Here is a 20,862-nt window from a genome sequence, read left to right as displayed (position 1 = left end):
GCCAATCAGCTAAAGAGTTGGACTACCAAGCGGTAGACCGAGGTTCGAATCCTGTTGGGGTAAACAGTTTTTTTTACAACCGTCTACCGCTTTATATCTATATATACTGCCATTAGTTCGGCCCAGTTCGGCCCTACTACTGAGGTGGCGCTGAAATACTGGCCACTTCTTTAACACGGCAGCTTGCACCCCCTGCAACGTACCTCTCCTAGGATATGAGAGGTACGTTGGTGAGTGTAGCGCGCGAGCGAGTTGGAGAAGGCCAGTAGGGGCAACGGTAGGTCATAGTGGGGGGTCTCGTACCACGGCTTAGTACCACAGTACCACGATTTCGGCATCACTGCTTGGGACTCGCGAGGGGAATACAGTACCCCTTCTCTGATGACCAGCAATATGCGCAAGCGCGACGGGGATCGAGTACGTAAGGCGCATGGGAGACACGTTGCGCTTGCGCGATGGGGACGCAACAATGACAGATGACATATTACAAGTTTTAGGTTATTGCCGCATATCGAACCTATTACCTAATGAAATGAATCATATGAATCGTTCTAGATATTATCAACATTCTTTATTATAAATAAAATGAATTGTAACATGTGGGAGTTTCAGTTGTGAAATGAAGTATGCTTATTATGTATAATATGTATGTTGAAAAAAATGTTGAAATCTGTACTACTGAGTTACATTCCAGTAAAATCATAAATGTCCTAAAAATAAATCATAATCTATTTTAACACTTTTAAGGAATGGACATAGCAAGTTTTGAAACTACCTTTTTCAATGCATATCTTAAAAAGTTGTAGTGAGATTTATTAATGAACTCTACGAACTGAACACTCAGAGCATCACATAACACAATCAAATACAATATGATACAATAAAATATAATAAACAAATACACACACACACCAAAATAAGCAAACAAATACTCAATATATATCACTGTCATTGCCGCTATTCTCAGTTTCACCAGCGAGCAAGGTTCCAGGTGATTTTTTTGGTATTTCTTCTCTATTGTACATTTGGGCATTAAATAATTCTAACATCTGATCTGTTATTTGGAAACTAGAAGCATCAATTTGTTTTGATTGCAAATATAATTTAATACGTGTAAGATCGCGAATCGTGTGTGTATCTAACATATTTCTTTTTTTTATCTTTTATGTCTGTTATCATGGAAAAATATCTTTCCACATGTGCATTTGAATGCGGCAATGACAAGCATATTAACGCAAGTTTTGCAATTTCATCGTACAACAAATTATCAGATTCATCCTTTAAATTCCTAACGGTGCTCCAAAATTCAACAACATCTAATCGTTTCAACTTATTTCTTTCTCGTGCGGTAGGTTTTATGCCTAATAAGAACCACTGGTGTAACGCTTTTTTAGCTATCACTTTGGATGGAAATTTATTTAAAAGAATGTCTATTTTAACATCTGACTGTTTAGCGAAATATAAAGCTATTTCTGGACACACACGCTTCGCGATCTTACACATATTAAATTATATTTGCAATCAAAACAAATTGATGCTTCCAGCTTCCAAATAACAGATCAGATGTTAGAATTATTTAATGCCCAAATGTACAATAGAGAAGAAATACCAAAAAAATCACCTGGAACCTTGCTCGCTGGTGAAACTGAGAATAGCGGCAATGACAGTGATATATATTGAGTATTTGTTTGCTTATTTTGGTGTGTGTGTGTGTATTTGTTTATTATATTTTATTGTATCGTATTGTATTTGATTGTGTTATGTGACGCTCTGAGTGTTCAGTTTATAGAGTTCATTAATAAATCTCACTCTTGGCGGACAGCTTCACTGGCAATAACTGAATAGTTCTTATTTGAACGCCCACGCCAGTCATCCTTTCCCGTAGCGTATATATCTAGCTGATAGGCTATATTGTCCTACAATTTTATTGTATATCACTGTATTATGTATAATATATTTATTATATTCACACAATATTTTTAGTTCTACAATTTGTGTCATCTTCCCAATACTAAACTTTTTAAGATATGCATTGAAAAAGGTAGTTTCAAAACTTGCTATGTCCATTCCTTAAAAGTGTTAAAATAGATTATGATTTATTTTTAGGACATTTATGATTTTACTGGAATGTAACTCAGTAGTACAGATTTCAACATTTTTTTCAACATACATATTATACATAATAAGCATACTTCATTTCACAACTGAAACTCCCACATGTTACAATTCATTTTATTTATAATAAAGAATGTTGATAATATCTAGAACGATTCATATGATTCATTTCATTAGGTAATAGGTTCGATATGCGGCAATAACCTAAAACTTGTAATATGTCATCTGTCATTGTTGCGTCCCCATCGCGCAAGCGCAACGTGTCTCCCATGCGCCTTACTCGATCCCCGTCGCGCTTGCGCATATTGCTGGTCATCAGAGAAGGGGTACTGTATTCCCCTCGCGAGTCCCAAGGTCGGACTCGTCTGGCCTGGTCTGGCCACTCTGGTTGGGAATGGTTGGGAATCCCAAAATCCCAAATCCCAACACTGCTCATGACAGCTCATGATTCTGGCATCACTGATAATACGGAACTGCTGTGCGCCCGTAATAAGAAGTAAAAGTTCCAGTTTTGAGAATCATTTGAAACAGAGGTAATTAAAATACATTAATCTCTTATCGAACTAATTCTACTTCGACTTTATTTTAAAATCTGTCCATTTAGATTAAATTTCTATCCGTCCGAAATGGTGACGTTTTTCCATTCTTCAATGTTCTTTTTTGTGTCGAATCGTGATTTGAGAAATAGATACTCAATAATCATTGATTATCATTGATTATAGGGCGTTTTGACTTCATTTCAACTTTTACTTTTCAGAGTTTTTGTTTTCAGAAAATTGGCTTAATTTTTTATCTTAACCTTATCATTATACTTTCTCCAGCGAAAATTGTATAACTGGCAACTATAATATATACCTTTCCAATTAAGGGTGTACATTTTTGTAATTCTCACCCTACGAAATTTGTTAGCTATTAGGTCGTTCGGAAAATCGTTTCAAGAGGAAAAATAAAAGCTAATTTTTTACTATTTAGAATAAGTTTTACAACATTTTGTTCTACGATCCTCTTCGCGATTTTTCAGGTAATTTAAAGATTCCATTTTTACGACTTTATTTAAAATGAAATTTGCACCGCATAAAAAATGTTGACAATTTTTACCCTTGCGGTAATAAAAAAGCAAATGGCTATGGAAATGCGTACTTTCAATTTCCAGTTTATGTAGACAAATTTTAAGAAAGTGCTACCAAATAAAATACTATTTTCATTGGTAATAATATTTGTAGGTCCACAATAAATAAAAATCGTGCCAAATTTCGTCGAATTTGGTAACCCAGCATTTTTTCGAAATTTTTAGAAACCAATATAAACCAGACTGCGGATCTTTACGCAAAACAAAAATGTTTTCCATTGATTGTGGGAAAGAGGAATAGCATAAAAATTGGTTTCATTGCGTAACGACTTTGTTCCATTAAAAACAACATCACGATATTTTAAAACTTTTTTTATCTTTTACTGTTTTATAATTTCTTTATAAATGCAGAAAGAACACACGAAGAACAACATTTTATTTCCGAACGAACTAATAAAAAGCAAAACGTGTTCCAATCTATCCCTTACGGATATCCAACCTATGTCCCTTACAGTCCCTTACGGACTATAAATATATTTAGACGGGGCTTTGGTTTACAGTTGGCGGATACCCTCGACCCGGGGCCGGTATCAGCCGGTATAGCGGGTGAAAAACGAAGTGCACGATGATGCTCGCAAAGAATGCCGAACCGAAGCGAAGTTCGAGTGATCTATCGAGCGCGGCAATCGAGGATGCGCGGGACGGTCAGCAATCGGTAGAGAACTTGAATGTAAGTGTGGAAGGGAATCCTCTTTTGGAGCCGGATCGCACATCCACATCGGTGGTCGAAAGACAGACAAGCAGGCTGAAGAGGAACATGGAAGACGATCAAACCCTGACAAACAACTCGAGGCTGGATCCGGAAACCGGCCCACCAAACAACAACATTGCTCCTCCCGATGGCAGGATGCTAGAGAAACGGCTGCTAGAGTCCAGAGAAACCTCAGCGTCTTCAAAGGCTGGTGAGTTCTGTCTTTAATAATGTTCATTGAGCACGAGATTCTGATAACACGCTCGTTGTTGCTTGGGTGAATGATTATTGCTATGTCTTGGCTTCTGACCAATCAAACTACTTTCCATGCGGATTCACCCTTTCTGCGAGTTTTATTCCTGATCTTATTCTTAGTTTTATTCTCCGTGTTGTTGTCACCGCATGTTTTACCGCCGAGACGAGTGTGCTCCACGTGCACATTGTTTTTTTTTTAATTTCCACTGCGTTGCATGTTTTCTACAGTGTGCTGCATTCTTTCGATCCTGCTGCATCGCGTTATGTGGAACAATGAATTATATACTTACGTGAAAAGTTTTAGTTTGCTGGAACCGTATATAATTAGCTTATATATTTACAGTATTTTATGTTATATTCAATATATATTTTCTAGTAGAAGTAATGTTTACAATTTTGTGAATGAAATGTTCAATACCAATCTAAGACATTTCGTAAAAGTTTCATGAAAACTATTCAACTTTCACCTTAACATTGAACTCGCCAAAAAGATTGTTCCAGTTAATCTTATCTGTAAAAAACGGCCGATTGATTGATGCGCGATAACAAATAAGTGTTTTGATTTTTTTCATGTATCCACTAAATGCATAGTTTATATCTCTAGTACTTTATTTGCTATTATATTTACTATTGATAATATCTTCTTTAGAAGATTAAGTTACTCTTTCTGCTTTGGTGCACATGCATTATGTTTATACCACTCTATTAGAAAAAGGTTCAGTGATTCATGATTTATTCTAATTTCAGGAAAATTCTTTTTAGCTAATATTTTATAATAATCATTAGCATGCGTGCATGCTACAGTTTGTTCTAGCTCCAACTGCGACAAGCTACAGTTTCTATCACGTTCTTACACATCGAAAGAGGAGTTTATTAGAGAATATAAAAAGCTCTACTGCAGAAAAGCAAAAGCTGAAGAACTTTATCTCCTGGTTTTAACTAAACTCGAAGAGGCAATATTAGATGGTAATGTCGATAGTTTAAAAAAATTAAGCAACTTCATTGATTACATAAGTGATGCAGAAGATCAAGTAACTTTGAGAGATTATTATGATAATGCTAACAACCCTGTTAAGAGTACTAACTTAGTTATCTTAGCTTGTAAACATAATAAGGTAAAGATTTTAGAGTACCTACTTGGCAGTAATAGTAAAATTCTCAGTGATTTATCTGTTGGCATCAGAGAAACTACTATATTACCAGATGATGAGGATGAAACATGCCATAATGCATTTTATTATGCTATACGTTCAGGCAATGTTGAACTTCTTGATACACTCATTAATAAATGGCCAGGCAATTATTTTGCTGTTCATTTCAGAGAATTAGATGAAATTCTTTCACGAGCTTATGAGGAATTAAAACTAAAGAACGTACCATTGTCAGAAGAGATAGAAATTTTTGTTGAAAATAAGTTGATAAACCTCCGTTTCTTCTCTAGTGCTTCTGAACAAGATCAGAATGTGAAGAGTTATCTTAATAACATCAGAGAGCGGATTGAGTTAGTACTTCAAAATATTAGCTTGTTAAAGGCAGAGTATTCAAACACAGAAAAAGTAGATGAAAAGTTTTTATTCATAGCAAAATTTATTGCACAAAATATTCATGTATTAAAGCAGCAGTTGAAATCAACCTACAATAGACTGCCTTGGGAAGAAATGGAATTTTGTTTGATCAGTTTTGTTTCTTCTCACATAAAACGACAGGAAATTAATCTATTCTATAATGCCACATTGAATAAAAGTAAAATACTAAACCACTTGGAAAATTTTGCAAAGGAACTTAAAGAAGAAAAAGATATTATAGAAGGTGTGGACATTGGCAAATTTTATGATCTCCCAAAGTTAAAACGTGAGAGAGTTGTTGCAGAGATCGTTAGCAATTATCCTCAATTTGGAGAGTTGTATAGCGATTATCAACAAATTAGGGATATTCATTCTTTAGAGAAAATAAGTGATTATATAAAGTTGGCGTTATCAGCTAATCCTAAACAAAGGGAAGGACAGTTAATTATTACAAGGGTTTTACAAGTTATTGGTGAATATTTAAAAAACACTCTAGAATCTCCTAAGTTATCTAGCACTACAATCGAGCTTCTTCTACTGTCATTACCAAGGAACACGAGAGAAGTCATTATAGATTTACGTAATTCATTATCACATGCTTACTCGCTTTCTAAGAGAACAGAGATTGCAGAAAATGCAGATATTAACTTTTTTATTCGTGTTCAGAATGATACTACAAGAATCGATAATGTAATTACTGATATTCTTTACAACAACAAGATTAAAATGATCAGAATATTGCTAACAAAAATTACCAGTAGTGAAAGCTTAGACGAGATAAAAGAAGTTGCTAGAATATTTAGTAATGTTGAATTAGATAAAATGATTGCAGAGAGTTTTAAAGTGATGGAACATGATAAGCTTGAAAAACTCATTAAAGAATTAAGCAATAGTATAACTGACAAGACGAATTATGAAAAAGAGCTATTTAATCAAATTAATAACATAATCAATGGTGCAAGAACTCAATCAGAAAATATCAGAACTGATTATATTACAGGATTTGGATCATTAAAGTGTTTAAGTACTAGTATGAGTGACAATAAGATTGACCACAACTTTATTAGAGGAATTAAATTCTTTGCTACTAAAACACTAAAGAATATTCCTGTCCAAATGGAGTCTCACAATCTTAAAGAAATTACCAACCTATCAATGACAATTTCTCGTAGTGCTAGCTTAAGAATAAAGGATGACAGCCTTGATAAAGTAAATAGATTAACTTGTGAGATTGTTTACATTGCTGAATTTGGAACAGGTGACATTAAATGGATTGAGGAATTAAGAGACAAGTTGAATGTGAAAGGTTCTTTTATTCCTATATATAAACAAACGAAGGCTTACAATATAACAGAAGGAAAATATAATAACCAGCTTAAACTGAAGTTATCTGAACTGAAAAGTATTTTGAGGAACAACGCATTAAGTGGCAAGTTAATTAAAAAGCTCCCTTCCTACAAGAGGAATAAAAAGTTGCAAGCAGTAGTAGAAATGCTTGTTCTGGATATAATGTCAATCTTAGGTAGATCAGAGAAGCATCTAGAAAACAATCTACTTTTTTTAGATGATAACACTCCTTTATTAACTGGAAAATGTTTGCGTAATCACTTAGCACACGATAATACCTTAGTTGATATATTGTTATTTGATCCCTCAATAGTAATTATCTCGAACGCTAAGAAACTTATTTCAGAAAATGTAATAAAAAGTAAGAAGAAAGTTGGCAAATTGGTAAGAGATGATCCTTCCAAGCTGAAGGATAAATACGATCAAAGCCTTATCACTATTACTAATCAGGAAAAAATGTTTGCTGCGATAGAAAAGGGAAATCTTGAAGACTTAAAGAGTTATCTCAGAAAAGGAGCAGATATCAATGCTAGAAGTATTAACTCATCGAACACATTACATTTTGCTGCTCGTGGACCTGGTCTCGAGGTTGTAAAATTTATCATTGATCAAAAATTAGGTGTCAATATTAAAGATGTAAATGGTCAAAGTCCACTTCATATTGCTGCTGCACATGGAAGGAAAGATATTGTGGAATTTTTTATAAGAGAAACAGGTGTATATGTTGATGATGTAGATAATAGTGGCAAAACATCACTACATATTGCAGCTGAAAATGGTCACAAAGATGCTGTTGAAATTCTACTAAAAAATAATGCTAATACTACTACCAAAGATATATTTGGTTCTTCACCTTTACACCATGCAATAAAAAACAATCATATTGATGTTGCTAAGATTATGCTGGAAAAAGAAGCGAATGTTGACATCAACGAGACTATGGGTGGCTTTACGTCACTACATATAGCTGCAGAAAGAGGTTATCTAGGGCTAGTGAATTTTTTACTGAAAAAAGAGGCAAATGTTAATGCAAGAAACGATAGGGGGGGAATACCATTACATACAGCAGCACTAAATGGCCACTTAGAAGTAGTGAATGCTTTAATTCTCAAAGGAGCCGATGTTAACTCCAGAGTTATAGATGGTTGTACATCATTACACCATGCAGTAGAAAGCGGCCATGAAAAGATAGCTAATATTTTATTGAAGCATGGAGCTAATGTTAATGTTGCTGACAAAACCTATAATAACACACCTTTGCACTACGCAGCAAAAGATGGACATGAGAAAATTGTTAAGGCTTTACTGAAAAACAAGGCAAATGCTAGTATTGCCACTGTGGAAGGTATAACCCCACTACATTTTGCAGTGCAGAGTGGCCACTTAAAAATAGTTGCTGCTCTTCTCGAGCATGGGGTTAACATTCGCGCTAAAGATAAAAATAATGCTACGCCATTACACTATGCAGCAGAGAGTGGTCATAAGGCAGTTGCTGAGCTTTTAATAAAAAATGGAGTAGAAATCAATGATAAAGCCAATGGCAATCTAACACCATTATATGTAGCTGCTCTGAAAGGTCACAAAGATATTATTGAACTCCTAATAAGAAATAAAGCTGAAGTTAGAGCTCAAAACATTAAGGGTAGTACACCATTACATGCAGCTACAATGAATGGTAGCAAAGATATTATTGATCTTCTAATAAAAAATAAAGCTGAAGTTGATGCTAGAACTAATGATGGCATGACGCCATTGCATGTAGCTGCTCTAAGTGGGCAGAAAGACGCTATTGCTTTTCTAATCAAAAGTAAAGCTGAAGTCAATACTAGTAGTAATTATGGTCTTACACCTTTACATGTGGCTATTGTAGGGGGTCACAAAGATATTGTGAACCTTTTAATAAAAAATGAAGCCGAAGTTAATGTGGAAAGTGTTGCAGGTAGTACACCATTACATGTAGCTGTGGAAGGAGGTAATAAGGAAATCGTTGGGATTTTGGTAGCAAATAGAGCCAATGTTAATGTTAAGAGTAACAACCTAACGCCATTGCTTTCTGCTATTAAGCATAACCACAAGGAGATTGTTGAAGTTCTTATAGAAAATGGAGCTAGTGTTAATGCAGAAAGTGGTGAACCTTTATTACTAGCAGTGGTCACTGGTCGTAGGGATATTGTGGAGATTTTGCTAAAAAACAAGGCCCGTGTTAATATGAAAGGTGCTGAAGATGCTACACCATTACATTTGGCTGCTACAAGAGGCCACAAGGAGATAGTAAATGCTCTGATAGCAAGGGGAGCCAATGTTGATGCTATGACTATTAATGGTACAACACCATTATATCTTGCGGCACAAAAAGGCCATGAAGAAGTTGCTGAAATTTTGATAGCAAACAGGGCTAACGTTAACGTTGTAAATATTGAAGGTACTCCACTACATATAGCTGCCGGACGCGGCCATGTTAATATTGTTGAAGTCCTATTAAGTAATGGAGCAAAAGTTAATGTTAAGGATAATAAGAACAGAACACCTTTAGAATTAGCAGTTGCACATGGTCATTTGCAAGTGGTGAAAATGTTACTGCAGTATAAAAAAGTAGATATGAACACTAAAGGCAACGATGATTGGACGATACTGCACATTGCTTCACAAGCAAGTAATTTAGAAATGGTAAAATGTCTAGTAGATGAAGGGTCTAATATTAACGCCAAAAATGCCTCTGGCTCAAAGCCTATACATATTGCAGCCAGAGAAGGTTACAAAGACACTGTAAAGTTTTTCCTTAGTAAGGGGTTAAGTGTTAATGAGCTTGGTACAGCTAACCAGACATTACTGTTCTATGCTGCAATGAAAGGTCAGTTAGAAGTTGTAAAATACTTGATAGCACAAGGTGCTGACGTTAATGCTAAAGATTCTAATGGCTCAACCCCTCTGCATATTGCTGCTAACTTTGGTTATAAAGACGTTATTGAAGTTTTAGTAAAAAATGGCGCAATTTATAATGCTCTTGACAAGCTTTATAGAAGACCTTTAGAAATGGCTGACAACAAAGATGTTATCAATTTATTAGCATCAACTGAAAAATTATTTGAGTCTGTAAAACGTAATAGCTCTTCAGAGGTTGAGAATAACATTAGAGCAGGAGCATTTATTAACGCAAGAAATGCTGATAGTGGAACGTCATTACATTATGCTGCATGGAAAGGCTATGACGGAGTTGTCAAGATTTTATTACAGAATAAAGCCAATCCTAATGCGCTTGGTAGCAAGAGATTTACTCCTATATATTATGCTGCTAAGTTCTCACATTTAAAAATTGTAAAAGCTTTACTGTCCCATGGTGCAGTATATAATGCTGTTTCTGACAACGGTAAAACACCATCAGACTTCACTGCAGATAGAGATATAACTAGTTTATTTAAATTAATTAGTGAGTCATTTAAGAAAGTTAAAGAAGGTAATGCTCAAGTTATTAATGACCTAAATAAGATAAAGGATATTGATACAATAAAAGCAGTGATGAGTGCTCGTAATAGAGAGAACAAAACGTTAGTAGTTGCTGCAGTACATAGTAACTTTTCAAAAGTCGAGCAGTTGAAGCAGATATCGCAAAGTGACGTATCCGCTCAGATTGGTACAGCTTTAGTGCTCTTTAACCAAGGCAATTACCAAAGAGCCTTAAGTATTTTCAGAAGCGCATTTGAAAGAAGAAAAGAAATACTAGGACCAGATAATCCTGGTACTTTAGATATTCAGAAATATATAGCCACAGTGCTATATAAGCAAGGAATTTACCAAGAAGCTTTAAATATGCTTGAAGAGATTTTTCAAAAACAAAAAGAAATGCTGGGTTTAAATGATAAGAATACTTTAAGTACAAGAAGTACAATCGCTCTAGTGCTGCATAGAAAGGGGAAAGATGAAAAAGCTTTTAATATTTATCAAGAAGTCTATCAGAGACAAAAGGAAATACTAGGATCAAATCATTCAGATACCTTAAATACTCAGTTTCACATGGCATTAGTATTAGATAGACTGGGAAAATATGAAGAAGCGTTAAATATCAATAGGGCAGTTTTTGAAAAGAGGAAAGAAACACTAGGTACACATGATCTAGCCACTGTGAGTGCCAAAAATAATATAGCAATGGTACTAGCTAACCAAGGTAAATACGAAGAGTCCTTAAAAATCTATAAAGAGGTTTTTGAAGAGAAGAAAATAATTTTAGGTATTAATCATGCTGATACCTTGAGAACGTTACATAACATTGCTGGAGTACTCACCCATCAAAAGAAATATCATGAAGGCTTGAAAGCTTCTCAAGAGGTTCTAAATATCCAGGAAAAAGCTTTACAACAAAATCACCCAGACATCTTGAATACTCAATACAACATAGCAAATGTACTTTTTGCTCAAGGGAAATTCATCAGCGCACTTAAAGTCTACAGAGAAAGTCTTGATCAAAGAAAAGCTGTTTTTGGACCAAGTCATCCAACTGTTTTAGATATTTATGAAAAAATAGCGTTGATTAATTATAGATTTAAGCTTGAGGGTAGCGAAGCATCAGAGGTTCTACAGCATCTGCAGAAAGACATCAACATTGCTGCTAATAAAGGTGATATACAAACTGTTCAGTGTCTGTTAAAAGATGGAGCTGATGCCAACGATAAAGATATTGATGGAAGAACACCATTGCATTATGCTGTTAGCAATGGACACATAGATATTGTGAACATCTTACTAACAAATGGAGCTAATGTTAATCAAGTTACTAATAAAGGTAATACACCGTTACACACTGCTACTTCCAAATGTTACAAAGAAATTGTCGAGGTTCTGTTACAACATATCAGTCGTGATAAATTAAATGACTTTATTAATGCTAGAACAACTTCTGGTGGTACTACATCACTTCATGTTGCGGCTAAAAATGGCTTCTTAGAAGTTGTAAAATCTTTATTAAAACATGGTGCAATTTATAACATTGAGAACAAAGAAGGTAAAATACCTATCGACCTTTCTAAGGACCAAAAAGTTACTAACTTACTGAAATTAATCGAAGAATTGTTTAGAGATATAAAAAATGGTAATGTTGAATCTATCAGCAAGCTAAGAGCAGTAAAACCTGATGAGTTCTTAGCTATAACAAATGGTCGTAATAATCAAGGGAATACGTTATTGCAAGTTGCTATAGCTAATGGACATAAGAATGTTGCAAGTAAATTGTTAAAAATGCTGAAAGAGCCAGATCAAGTTCAATTGCAGTTTAGCCCTGAATGTGAGTTGGATAAACTTGAAAATCTAAAAAATGCTGCAGAGCTACATATCCGTTTTTCTAAGTTTTACCTTCCTATGTTGCGGAGCATGTCGCAACCATATGGCTCAGACAAGAATACTTTTCCTTGGAAGACTCTTAAGGAAGGTTCTTATTACCTAGGAAATGCATATCATTTAGTTGAGGTATACAAAGATTGTGTACCTGGTTCGATAGATAATAAAAGCATACAGTCAGTAAATGATATGCTAGTAGCACTAGAATTTGATCCAAAACACATAACGTCAGGGTATACAGATGAAGCTTACGGTGGGGAGGCTAAATGCTTCGTTTCCAAAGGGCAAGGTACAAAATATTATAAGTTATTGCATAGTGACTTGAACAAAGATGTAAGATCGTTCATAGAAATGGTTGAACTCAATATTGACATTCCTGTAAAGAAGTTCTTAGAGTCAATCAATCAGAGATTCCTGTCTGCTTTTTCTAAAAAGTTACTTGAGGCCATAGAAAATGACAATCCTGTAGCAGTTGAGAATTTCATCAAAAGGGGGGTAATTGTTAACTTCAAAGATACCGATGGAAGAACACCATTACACCATGCTGTTAACAACGGCAACATAGATGTTGTAAATACCTTATTAAAAAATGGAGCTGAAGTTGCTCAAATTACCAACAAGGGCAATACGCCATTACATATAGCTTCTTCCAAAGGTTACACAGAAGTTGTCGAAGTTTTATTACAACATGTAAGTCATGATGAATTAAATGACTTTATTAATGCTAGAACAACTTCTGGTGGTACTACATCACTTCATGTTGCGGCTAAAAATGGCTTCTTAGAAGTTGTAAAATCTTTATTAAAACATGGTGCAATTTATAACATTGAGAACAAAGAAGGTAAAATACCTATCGACCTTTCTAAGGACCAAAAAGTTACTAACTTACTGAAATTAATCGAAGAATTGTTTAGAGATATAAAAAATGGTAATGTTGAATCTATCAGCAAGCTAAGAGCAGTAAAACCTGATGAGTTCTTAGCTGTAACAAATGCTCGTAATAATCAAGGGAATACATTATTGCAAGTTGCTATAGCTAATGGACATAAGAATGTTGCAAGTAAATTATTAGACTATATTATACTTAAATCAGTTACAACATCTGAGTTTTAGCAAACCATAGAGTCAAATTAAGGGAAAGTAGATATTGTAAAAGGTACAAATTTTGGTATATGGGCTAGTTTGTACTCCATATCACAGCTACAAGTTTACCATTTGATTCTATTAGACATATTTATTGCGTTAAAGGAGAGTGTATGCAGTGTCGCCAGTTGAGGCTGAATTAGTGTATGTAAAGTGTTCCCAGATTGACTAGAATAGAGTGGAATAGAGTGAGGCGAATGTAAAGTGACTGATGTTTTAAACTATCGATTTACTATCAAATACATTTACTTATTAGCGATATCCAATAATTCGTTCAATATGTATGTATATGTAGCATAAAAAATAACAATTATTTTACTACAAACATTATACAATATTTAAATACAAATACTTATATATTACATTTATAGGAATAAAATATTAATCACAAAAATAGTATTTTATAATTATATTTATCAATATATTAGACATTTTTTTAAAAAGCTTTTTCGGGATTCGAATTGTGAATTTGCCGGTCGTTACGCCATCCGTCGAGCTCCGTTCGCTTTGATATTTTTCAATCATGTTTAGAGTCGCGTAGCGATCACGCGGAACCGTTGCGCGAGGCCACGGTGTGTTTGTCAGCGCCCGCGCCCATCACCGGTAATTCTCCACGATTCGAATCTTGAACAATCGTCTCCGTAGATCATGCGATCGATTCGGAACCAATCGCGTACAACCCCGCCTGCCGTTTCCAAGAATATTTAAAGGCCGAGACTTGGCGGAGCGACTCTTGTCCGTTATCAGTTCTTCGAGTACGATTATTCATTTAATCCGTTCTAATTTTCTACATGTTCTTTGTTCGCGACAATCATTGCGCTTTCCAAGCGCGCGAAACGGAACGATGTCAATGCGCGCATCGCATTGAATGCGATCTATGCGTCTGATGCGTGAAATGGAACGCACCCTTTATAAGTTATACAGTCTAAGCTATAAATAATCCTTGTATTATAGTTTGATAACTGAACAACTAGCAGAGGAGGTACCCAAGTGGTGTTCAATGACATGGAACACTTGAAGCAAGTGTCGCCTGTACCGAGAAGAAAACGCAGCAGCTTCTTCAGTCCGGAGAAGAAAGCTCAACGTAGTCCAGAGAAGAATAACACGAAGAAACCTCGCGTTTAAGGTTTATTCGGTAAATATTCGCGTCGCGAAATGGAGATGAAGACTTTTTTTATCAGGAATGTATTATCAGGATGTATTCAAAGACCAAAGTAACGAAGGAATGGACTTTCTCCTCTATTTTTTCTTTCCTTTTATGCAATAACGAAAAGTACAAATCAGTTTATAAGCGTGTACAAATTGGTGCTTACAATTAGTATAGTTTTTCTTTGATTTTCGTTTGATAGCGAAATATATGTATTTTTCAGTAACCGAATTATTATTCTAGGTGAAGGCACAACAGAAGCCTGGATATGTATTGCCAACAGCGTACAGCTTCTACATTCTACATTATACTGTGCGAATGATGAAATGTCAAAAAGCCATCTTCAATGTTTTTTCTTTTCTTCGAACGCTTTCGGTAATAATGTGTAAGTCGCGTACAAAAGGTTAAACAATACATACTACAAATTTAAATACTAGTCTGTTGCAGCAACACTTATTGTTAAATAAAAAGAATATTTCAAAAACGGAGCAAATTATACCTCACATATATCCTAATTGATTTTGACACAAAATTTAGAGCAGTTAATTTTTTAAATGCCAATTATAAAAAGCTTACGGTAAGTCGAAAGATTAGTAATTGTTAAACTAATAAACTTGTTTATACCTTATACTTTTGGAATTTAAATTATGGAGTAAGAAATTTACAAAAATAATAGTAAATTCAGGTTCTCGCACCATAATCTATAGTACACTTACTGTGCCTATGTGTTCTTACACCTAGTAAGCAAACGCGCTCGATTTTGGACGGGCAGCTGAGTCCGCGTGGACGCGTATTCTGCCGGCAGAAAGATGGGGCATCACAGCTTCTGCTGGAGCTGGGCCGAGCAGAATCCAGGACTGTGCGGCCAGCATTGTGCCCGGGCAAATCCCGGGTTTAATCCTTTCGCTTCGATATCTTTTTTAGATCAAAAGTTATAGCAAAATGTGCACCGCGCCGCACAGTGGTCTGACAGCGGCAAAAACCCCATATTTTCAAGTTTATTAAAAAACCAAATTTTTTATATTTTTGACTAGTAGGAGAGTAAATCAAAACGTTTCAAGGATGAATCAGTTCAAAATTCAAATTCACTTCGTTGTAGATCGTCTTAAAGTAGAAATTGGGTATACAGAATATCCGGTACTTGCTAATACGTTGCTATCGGTAACATTGGGCGCGACACCGAAGTGGTATTGGGGCCGCTTTGGCCCCAGCAAATCCGGCGTGATAGAACAATAGCATGAGACGTCTGTACAAATCTTAAGTAGTATCTCGTCGATGGCATTGGTGCCGGCCGGAGTCTGTGGCAAACTAAACAGTCCTTAAATCTGAAGCACCGACGAGATACTGTTAAAGACTGCCAGCCTTATGGGAGTTGGCGGGACTCGAATTTTTCGGTATTTCTTACGCCCTCTAGGATATATTTTAGCTCCATCCAGAGAAACAGAAGGCACCGACGAGATACTATTAAAGACTGCCAGCCTTACGGGAGTTGGCGGGACTCGAATTTTTCGGTGTTCTCTTACGCCCTCTAGGATATATTCTGACTGGAGTGAGAAACAGGAGGCCAACGACGGCATTTCGTCGGTGCAGAAGACACTGTATTGGTATCGTGTTAGCAACGCGCCCGCGCGCTACACTCACCAGCGTACCTTTACTATATCCGTGTGCGCTGCTTGTGCGAGCCACAATCTATTTTTAGAACTTGCCATGTTGCCATGCTTTACGGCTTACGGAAACGAAACTGAAATTCGACTGTCGAGCCGTCGAGCGTATGAATCGCAATCTGGAGCTAGCCTTCGGGTCCCCGTGCAGCGAGGATTTTTTTTAAATTTTTATTTTTCATTACTTTTTTAATTACATTTTTTAACCTTCCAAAAAATTAAAAATGTTAAAACTATGTTCAGAATATGTATTCATTTTAAATAGAAACGTTTTGTTACTGTCATAATTGCATTAATAAAAATTGGTATATGATCGAGAACAGGTTGATGGTATTTATTTGGACTGATTGGAGAATACGAAAATGCAGGAAGTACTTTTTAGTTTATGAAACAATTTGTAGATTTATTAGTTGTCAAACAAATAATAAAATAAATTGTATAATATATATAAATTGATTTTATACTAGCATACACACAATTTGATCTTCTGTCTTCCTATAATATAAAAATACAGTCATAACTATAATTATAATAGAATTTCATAAAATATTGAGGTTATTGCAAACTCATCTTTTTTCGCGATAATGCTCTAATTTTATTGCTTCTCTCGAATGTCCATTTCCTTGCGAGACAGTGGCGTTTCTAGGTGTAAATAAAAAATGTTGATATAAAATGTATCATAATTAGACTACAATTATTCTAATAACGTGGAATGTAGTACATATTAAGTTTTAATTACCAGGATTTTCTTCTTCGACGTTAAGCACCCTTTACCGTTTCTCGTAATTTACGTATATGTACATTAGGGTGGACCTTATTTTTCGACCATGAAATTTTTTGGCCCCGTAAACCAGAATTGTAACAAATGTTGAGAAAATTATCTGAAAAAATTTTGGGGGCGATTAGATCATGGGAAAATGAGGCGCAGCAAATTTGAAAATTTGGAATTTTTTAAATCTTGACATAAATAGACGTTATGATATATCGTTGAATTTGTCTTTTTTCTCTCTAAGAATCCATATATAGCATAAACAGTTGTTGATAGAAAAAACATCCGTGACCTTGAAAACTTGAAATAATGGCTTTGAAAAAATTTTTTTCTCTGATACTATATCCACCTCCTTATATACTACAACTTTTGTTTGAAGAGTTTTTTCATATATACATGACTGACAGAGATACGGAAGCATACAACTGCGCATATAGCTATTTTCATATTTACACATGCTGCCGAATAATGCAAATTACGCTTCGTAAACGAAAAAATAGGACTTTTGAGGCAGATAGCGCCTTAGATCGATGTTTTATCTGGCGTTTTTTTTTTACTAGTGAAAAACCCCGTGTTTGTATTATCGAGAAATGAGTAAATGAATATCTTGCAATCCTGGAAGTCTCTCTACTCCCTTATATATATATATATATATATATATATATATATATATATATGTATATATAAATAAATTCATTAATACGCTCCAATCTACAAAAGAAAAACAGTTATAATATCGGAAAAAGAAGTTATTATGAATAATAAGTAGTCTGACTGAAACATAGACTGAAGGTGGTCAATGATACCGCTGAACGGGGCGTTAAACTAATGGAGGATCATAATAAAATTTTATATAGAAACAAAGAGGAGAAATAATATATACTATACAAACTGTGTGATGGAATATCGACAGCAGTATCCTGACGCCACAAAACAGATTTGTCAAAGGATTTTTAAATATTTTTTAATATAGAGAGAAACACCTGATCAATCCCTGCATGATTAATTGCTTTTTTAAGAGTCATTGAAGACTGCTTATTGACTGAGAGTTATTAAATTTTTCATTTTTCTCAGAGTCAGTAAGTTCTTTATTTTTCTCGGAGTCATTAAGTTTTCCATTTTTCTCGGAGTTATTCAATTTTTCATTTTCCTCAGTGTCGTCAAGTTTTTTCATATAGTCCAGTCGGCAGGTCGAAAAAAAGGCGTCTACCTGGAAAGAATTCCGAACTTAATGAAATTTTGACACGTCATTTAGGGGTACTCTGGGGTGTCGAATCTCAGTTTTCGACCTCGAGGACCCCGTGCTAACTTGGGGAGGGGGAAAAACCACGATTTTTATTACCTTGTTTTGGTTTTTCGCCTATTACTCAAAAACTGTGGGTCCTCAGAACTTTTGTTTTTCATTTTTGGAAAGAGCATTAAATTTCCTTCAAATTTCACTGGTCAATCTTTTTTTTTGACCCAACAGGCACCGATAGACAGGCGTTCAAAATTAGGAAATGTTTCTCAAAATGACATTTTGAGCCACGCATTGTGACATTTAGCAGGCAATTGCAAGTTTTTGGCTCATAACTTTAGTTTTTCAACATATCTATATATAATCTTCATACTACGGATACCCCTAACTTTTACCGCTGTGGTATATCAGATCACTGTAACTTTCCCGTTATCCCCGCGCCCACTCGCGCCCACTTACTGGTCCCGCGGAATAACACAGGGGCTGGCAGTCTTTAATAGTATCTCGTCGGTGCTTATGGGAGTTGGCGACAGAGAGTATATGAGAGTGCTCACGCCCGGGTTTTGGCCGTGCCGCTTTTGTCTCCACATCATGTTTAGCCTGGAACAGCTCCTACATCATCTTTAGCATGGAACAGAACCTACATCATCTTTAGCAAGAAACAGAACCCACTTTACTGTTAGCACATCTGACGACATCTGTGTCGCTCGAATATTTCTCTTACGCCCTCTAGGATATATTCTGACTGGAGTGAGGAACAGGAGGCCACCAGAGGCCACCACAGAAGACACTGTATCGTGTTAGCAACGCGCCCGCGCGCTACACTCACCAACGTACCTTTACTATATCCGTGTGCGCTGCTTGTGCGCTTATGCCAGCCACAATCTATTTTTAGCACTTGCCATGTTGCCATGTTCTATTGCTTTACGGCGGAAGCGAAACTGAAATTCGGCTGTCGAGCCGTCGAGCGTATGAATCGCAATCTGGAGCTAGCATTCGAGTCCCCGTGCAGCGGGGATTTTTTTTTAATTTTTATTTTTCATTACTTTTTTAATTACATTTTTTAACCTTCCAAAAAATTAAAAATGTAAAAACTATGTTCAAAATATGTATTCATTTTAAATAGAAACGTTTTGTTACTGTCATAATTGCATTAATAAAAATTGGTATATGATCGAGAACAGGTTGATGGTATTTATTTGGACTGATTGGAGAATACGAAAATGCAGGAAGTATTTTTTAGTTTATGAATCAATTTGTAGATTTATTAGTTGTCAAACAAATAATAAAATAAATTGTATAATATATATAAATTGATTTTATACTAGCATACACAAGTTTATTTATTAAAAAATACAATCATAACTATAATTATAATAGAATTTCATAAAATGTATATTGAGGTTATTGCAAACTCATCTTTTTTCGCAATGATGCTCTAATTTCATTGCTTCTCTCGAATGTCCATTTCCTTCCGAGACAGTGGCGTTTTTAGGTGTAAATAAAAAATGTTGATATAATTATATCAATTTTAAAATATATCATAAATAAACTACAATTATTCTAATAACGTGGAATGTAGTACATATTAAGTTTTAGTTACCCGGATTTTCTTCTTCGACGTTAAGCACTCTTTACTGCTTCTCGTAATTTACGTATATGCAACATTAAGGTGGACCTTATTTTTCGATCATGAAATTTTTTTGGTCCCGTAAACCAGAATTGTGACAAATGTTGAGAAAATGGTCTGGAAAAATTTTGGGGCCGTTTGGATCATGGGAAAATGAGTTTTTAATGGAAAATGAGAATTTTTTAAATCATGACATAAATAGACGTTATGATATATCGTTGAATTTGTCTTTTTTCTCTTTAAGAATCCATATATAGCATAAACAGTTGTTGATAGAAAAAACATCCGTGACCTTGAAAACTTTAAATAATGACTTTGAAAAAATTTTTTTTCTTTGATACTATATCCACCTCCTTATATACTACAACTTTTGTTTGAAGAGTTTTTTCATATATGTATACATAACTGACAGAGATATTATATATAAATAAATTCATTAATACGCTCCAATCTACAGAAGAACAAGAAAGCGAGCTAATAAAAACGTGGTAAAAATAGTTCTAATATCGGAAAAAGAAATTGTTATGAGTAATAAGTAGTCTGACTGAAACATGGACTGAAGGTGGTCAATGATACCGCTGAACGGGGCGTTAAACTAATGGAGGATCATAATAAAATTTTATCTAGAAACAAAGAGGAGAAATAATATATACTATACAAACTGTGTGATGGAATATCGACAGCAGTATCCTGACGCCACAAAACAGATTTGTCAAAGGATTTTTAAATATTTTTTAATATAGAGAGAAACACCTGATCAATCCCTGCATGATTAATTGCTTTTTTAAGAGTCATTGAAGACTGCTTATTGACTGAGAGTTATTAAATTTTTCATTTTTCTCAGA

The 20,862-nt window shown here is 35.0% G+C and overlaps 1 protein-coding gene and 1 long non-coding RNA gene across 4 annotated transcripts; one reads left to right on the top strand and one right to left on the bottom strand.

Annotated features, from left to right (window-relative positions):
* The first annotated feature begins 466 nt into the window (after positions 1-466).
* Positions 467-15,787, top strand: LOC143208632 (uncharacterized). 3 transcript variants are annotated; one of them, XM_076423203.1, is made up of 4 exons: positions 467-2,648; positions 3,745-4,146; positions 4,995-14,708; positions 14,964-15,785. In XM_076423203.1, exons 2-3 carry the CDS (start codon positions 3,810-3,812, stop codon positions 13,541-13,543), a joined length of 8,886 nt encoding a protein of 2,961 aa, XP_076279318.1. In that variant the 5' UTR covers positions 467-2,648; positions 3,745-3,809; the 3' UTR covers positions 13,544-14,708; positions 14,964-15,785. The 3 variants fall into 3 exon arrangements, with proteins under 3 accessions (XP_076279318.1, XP_076279316.1, XP_076279317.1); XM_076423201.1 differs by having other exon boundaries at positions 468-2,648; positions 4,977-14,708; XM_076423202.1 differs by having other exon boundaries at positions 468-2,648; positions 4,977-15,787.
* Positions 15,788-16,628: 841 nt separating this feature from the next.
* Positions 16,629-18,917, bottom strand: LOC143208637 (uncharacterized). The gene is made up of 4 exons (XR_013008945.1): positions 18,493-18,917; positions 18,134-18,360; positions 17,121-17,262; positions 16,629-17,023 (listed from the first exon to the last, which is right to left on the bottom strand). It is a non-coding gene; the product is annotated as an uncharacterized LOC143208637 (long non-coding RNA).
* Positions 18,918-20,862: the final 1,945 nt, after the last annotated feature.

This window comes from Lasioglossum baleicum, chromosome 5 (genome assembly GCF_051020765.1).
Source record: "Lasioglossum baleicum chromosome 5, iyLasBale1, whole genome shotgun sequence".
Classification (NCBI taxonomy): Eukaryota; Metazoa; Arthropoda; class Insecta; order Hymenoptera; family Halictidae; genus Lasioglossum; species Lasioglossum baleicum.
Note: the sequence above shows the minus strand (reverse complement) of the source record. Positions and strands in the feature narration are given on the sequence as shown.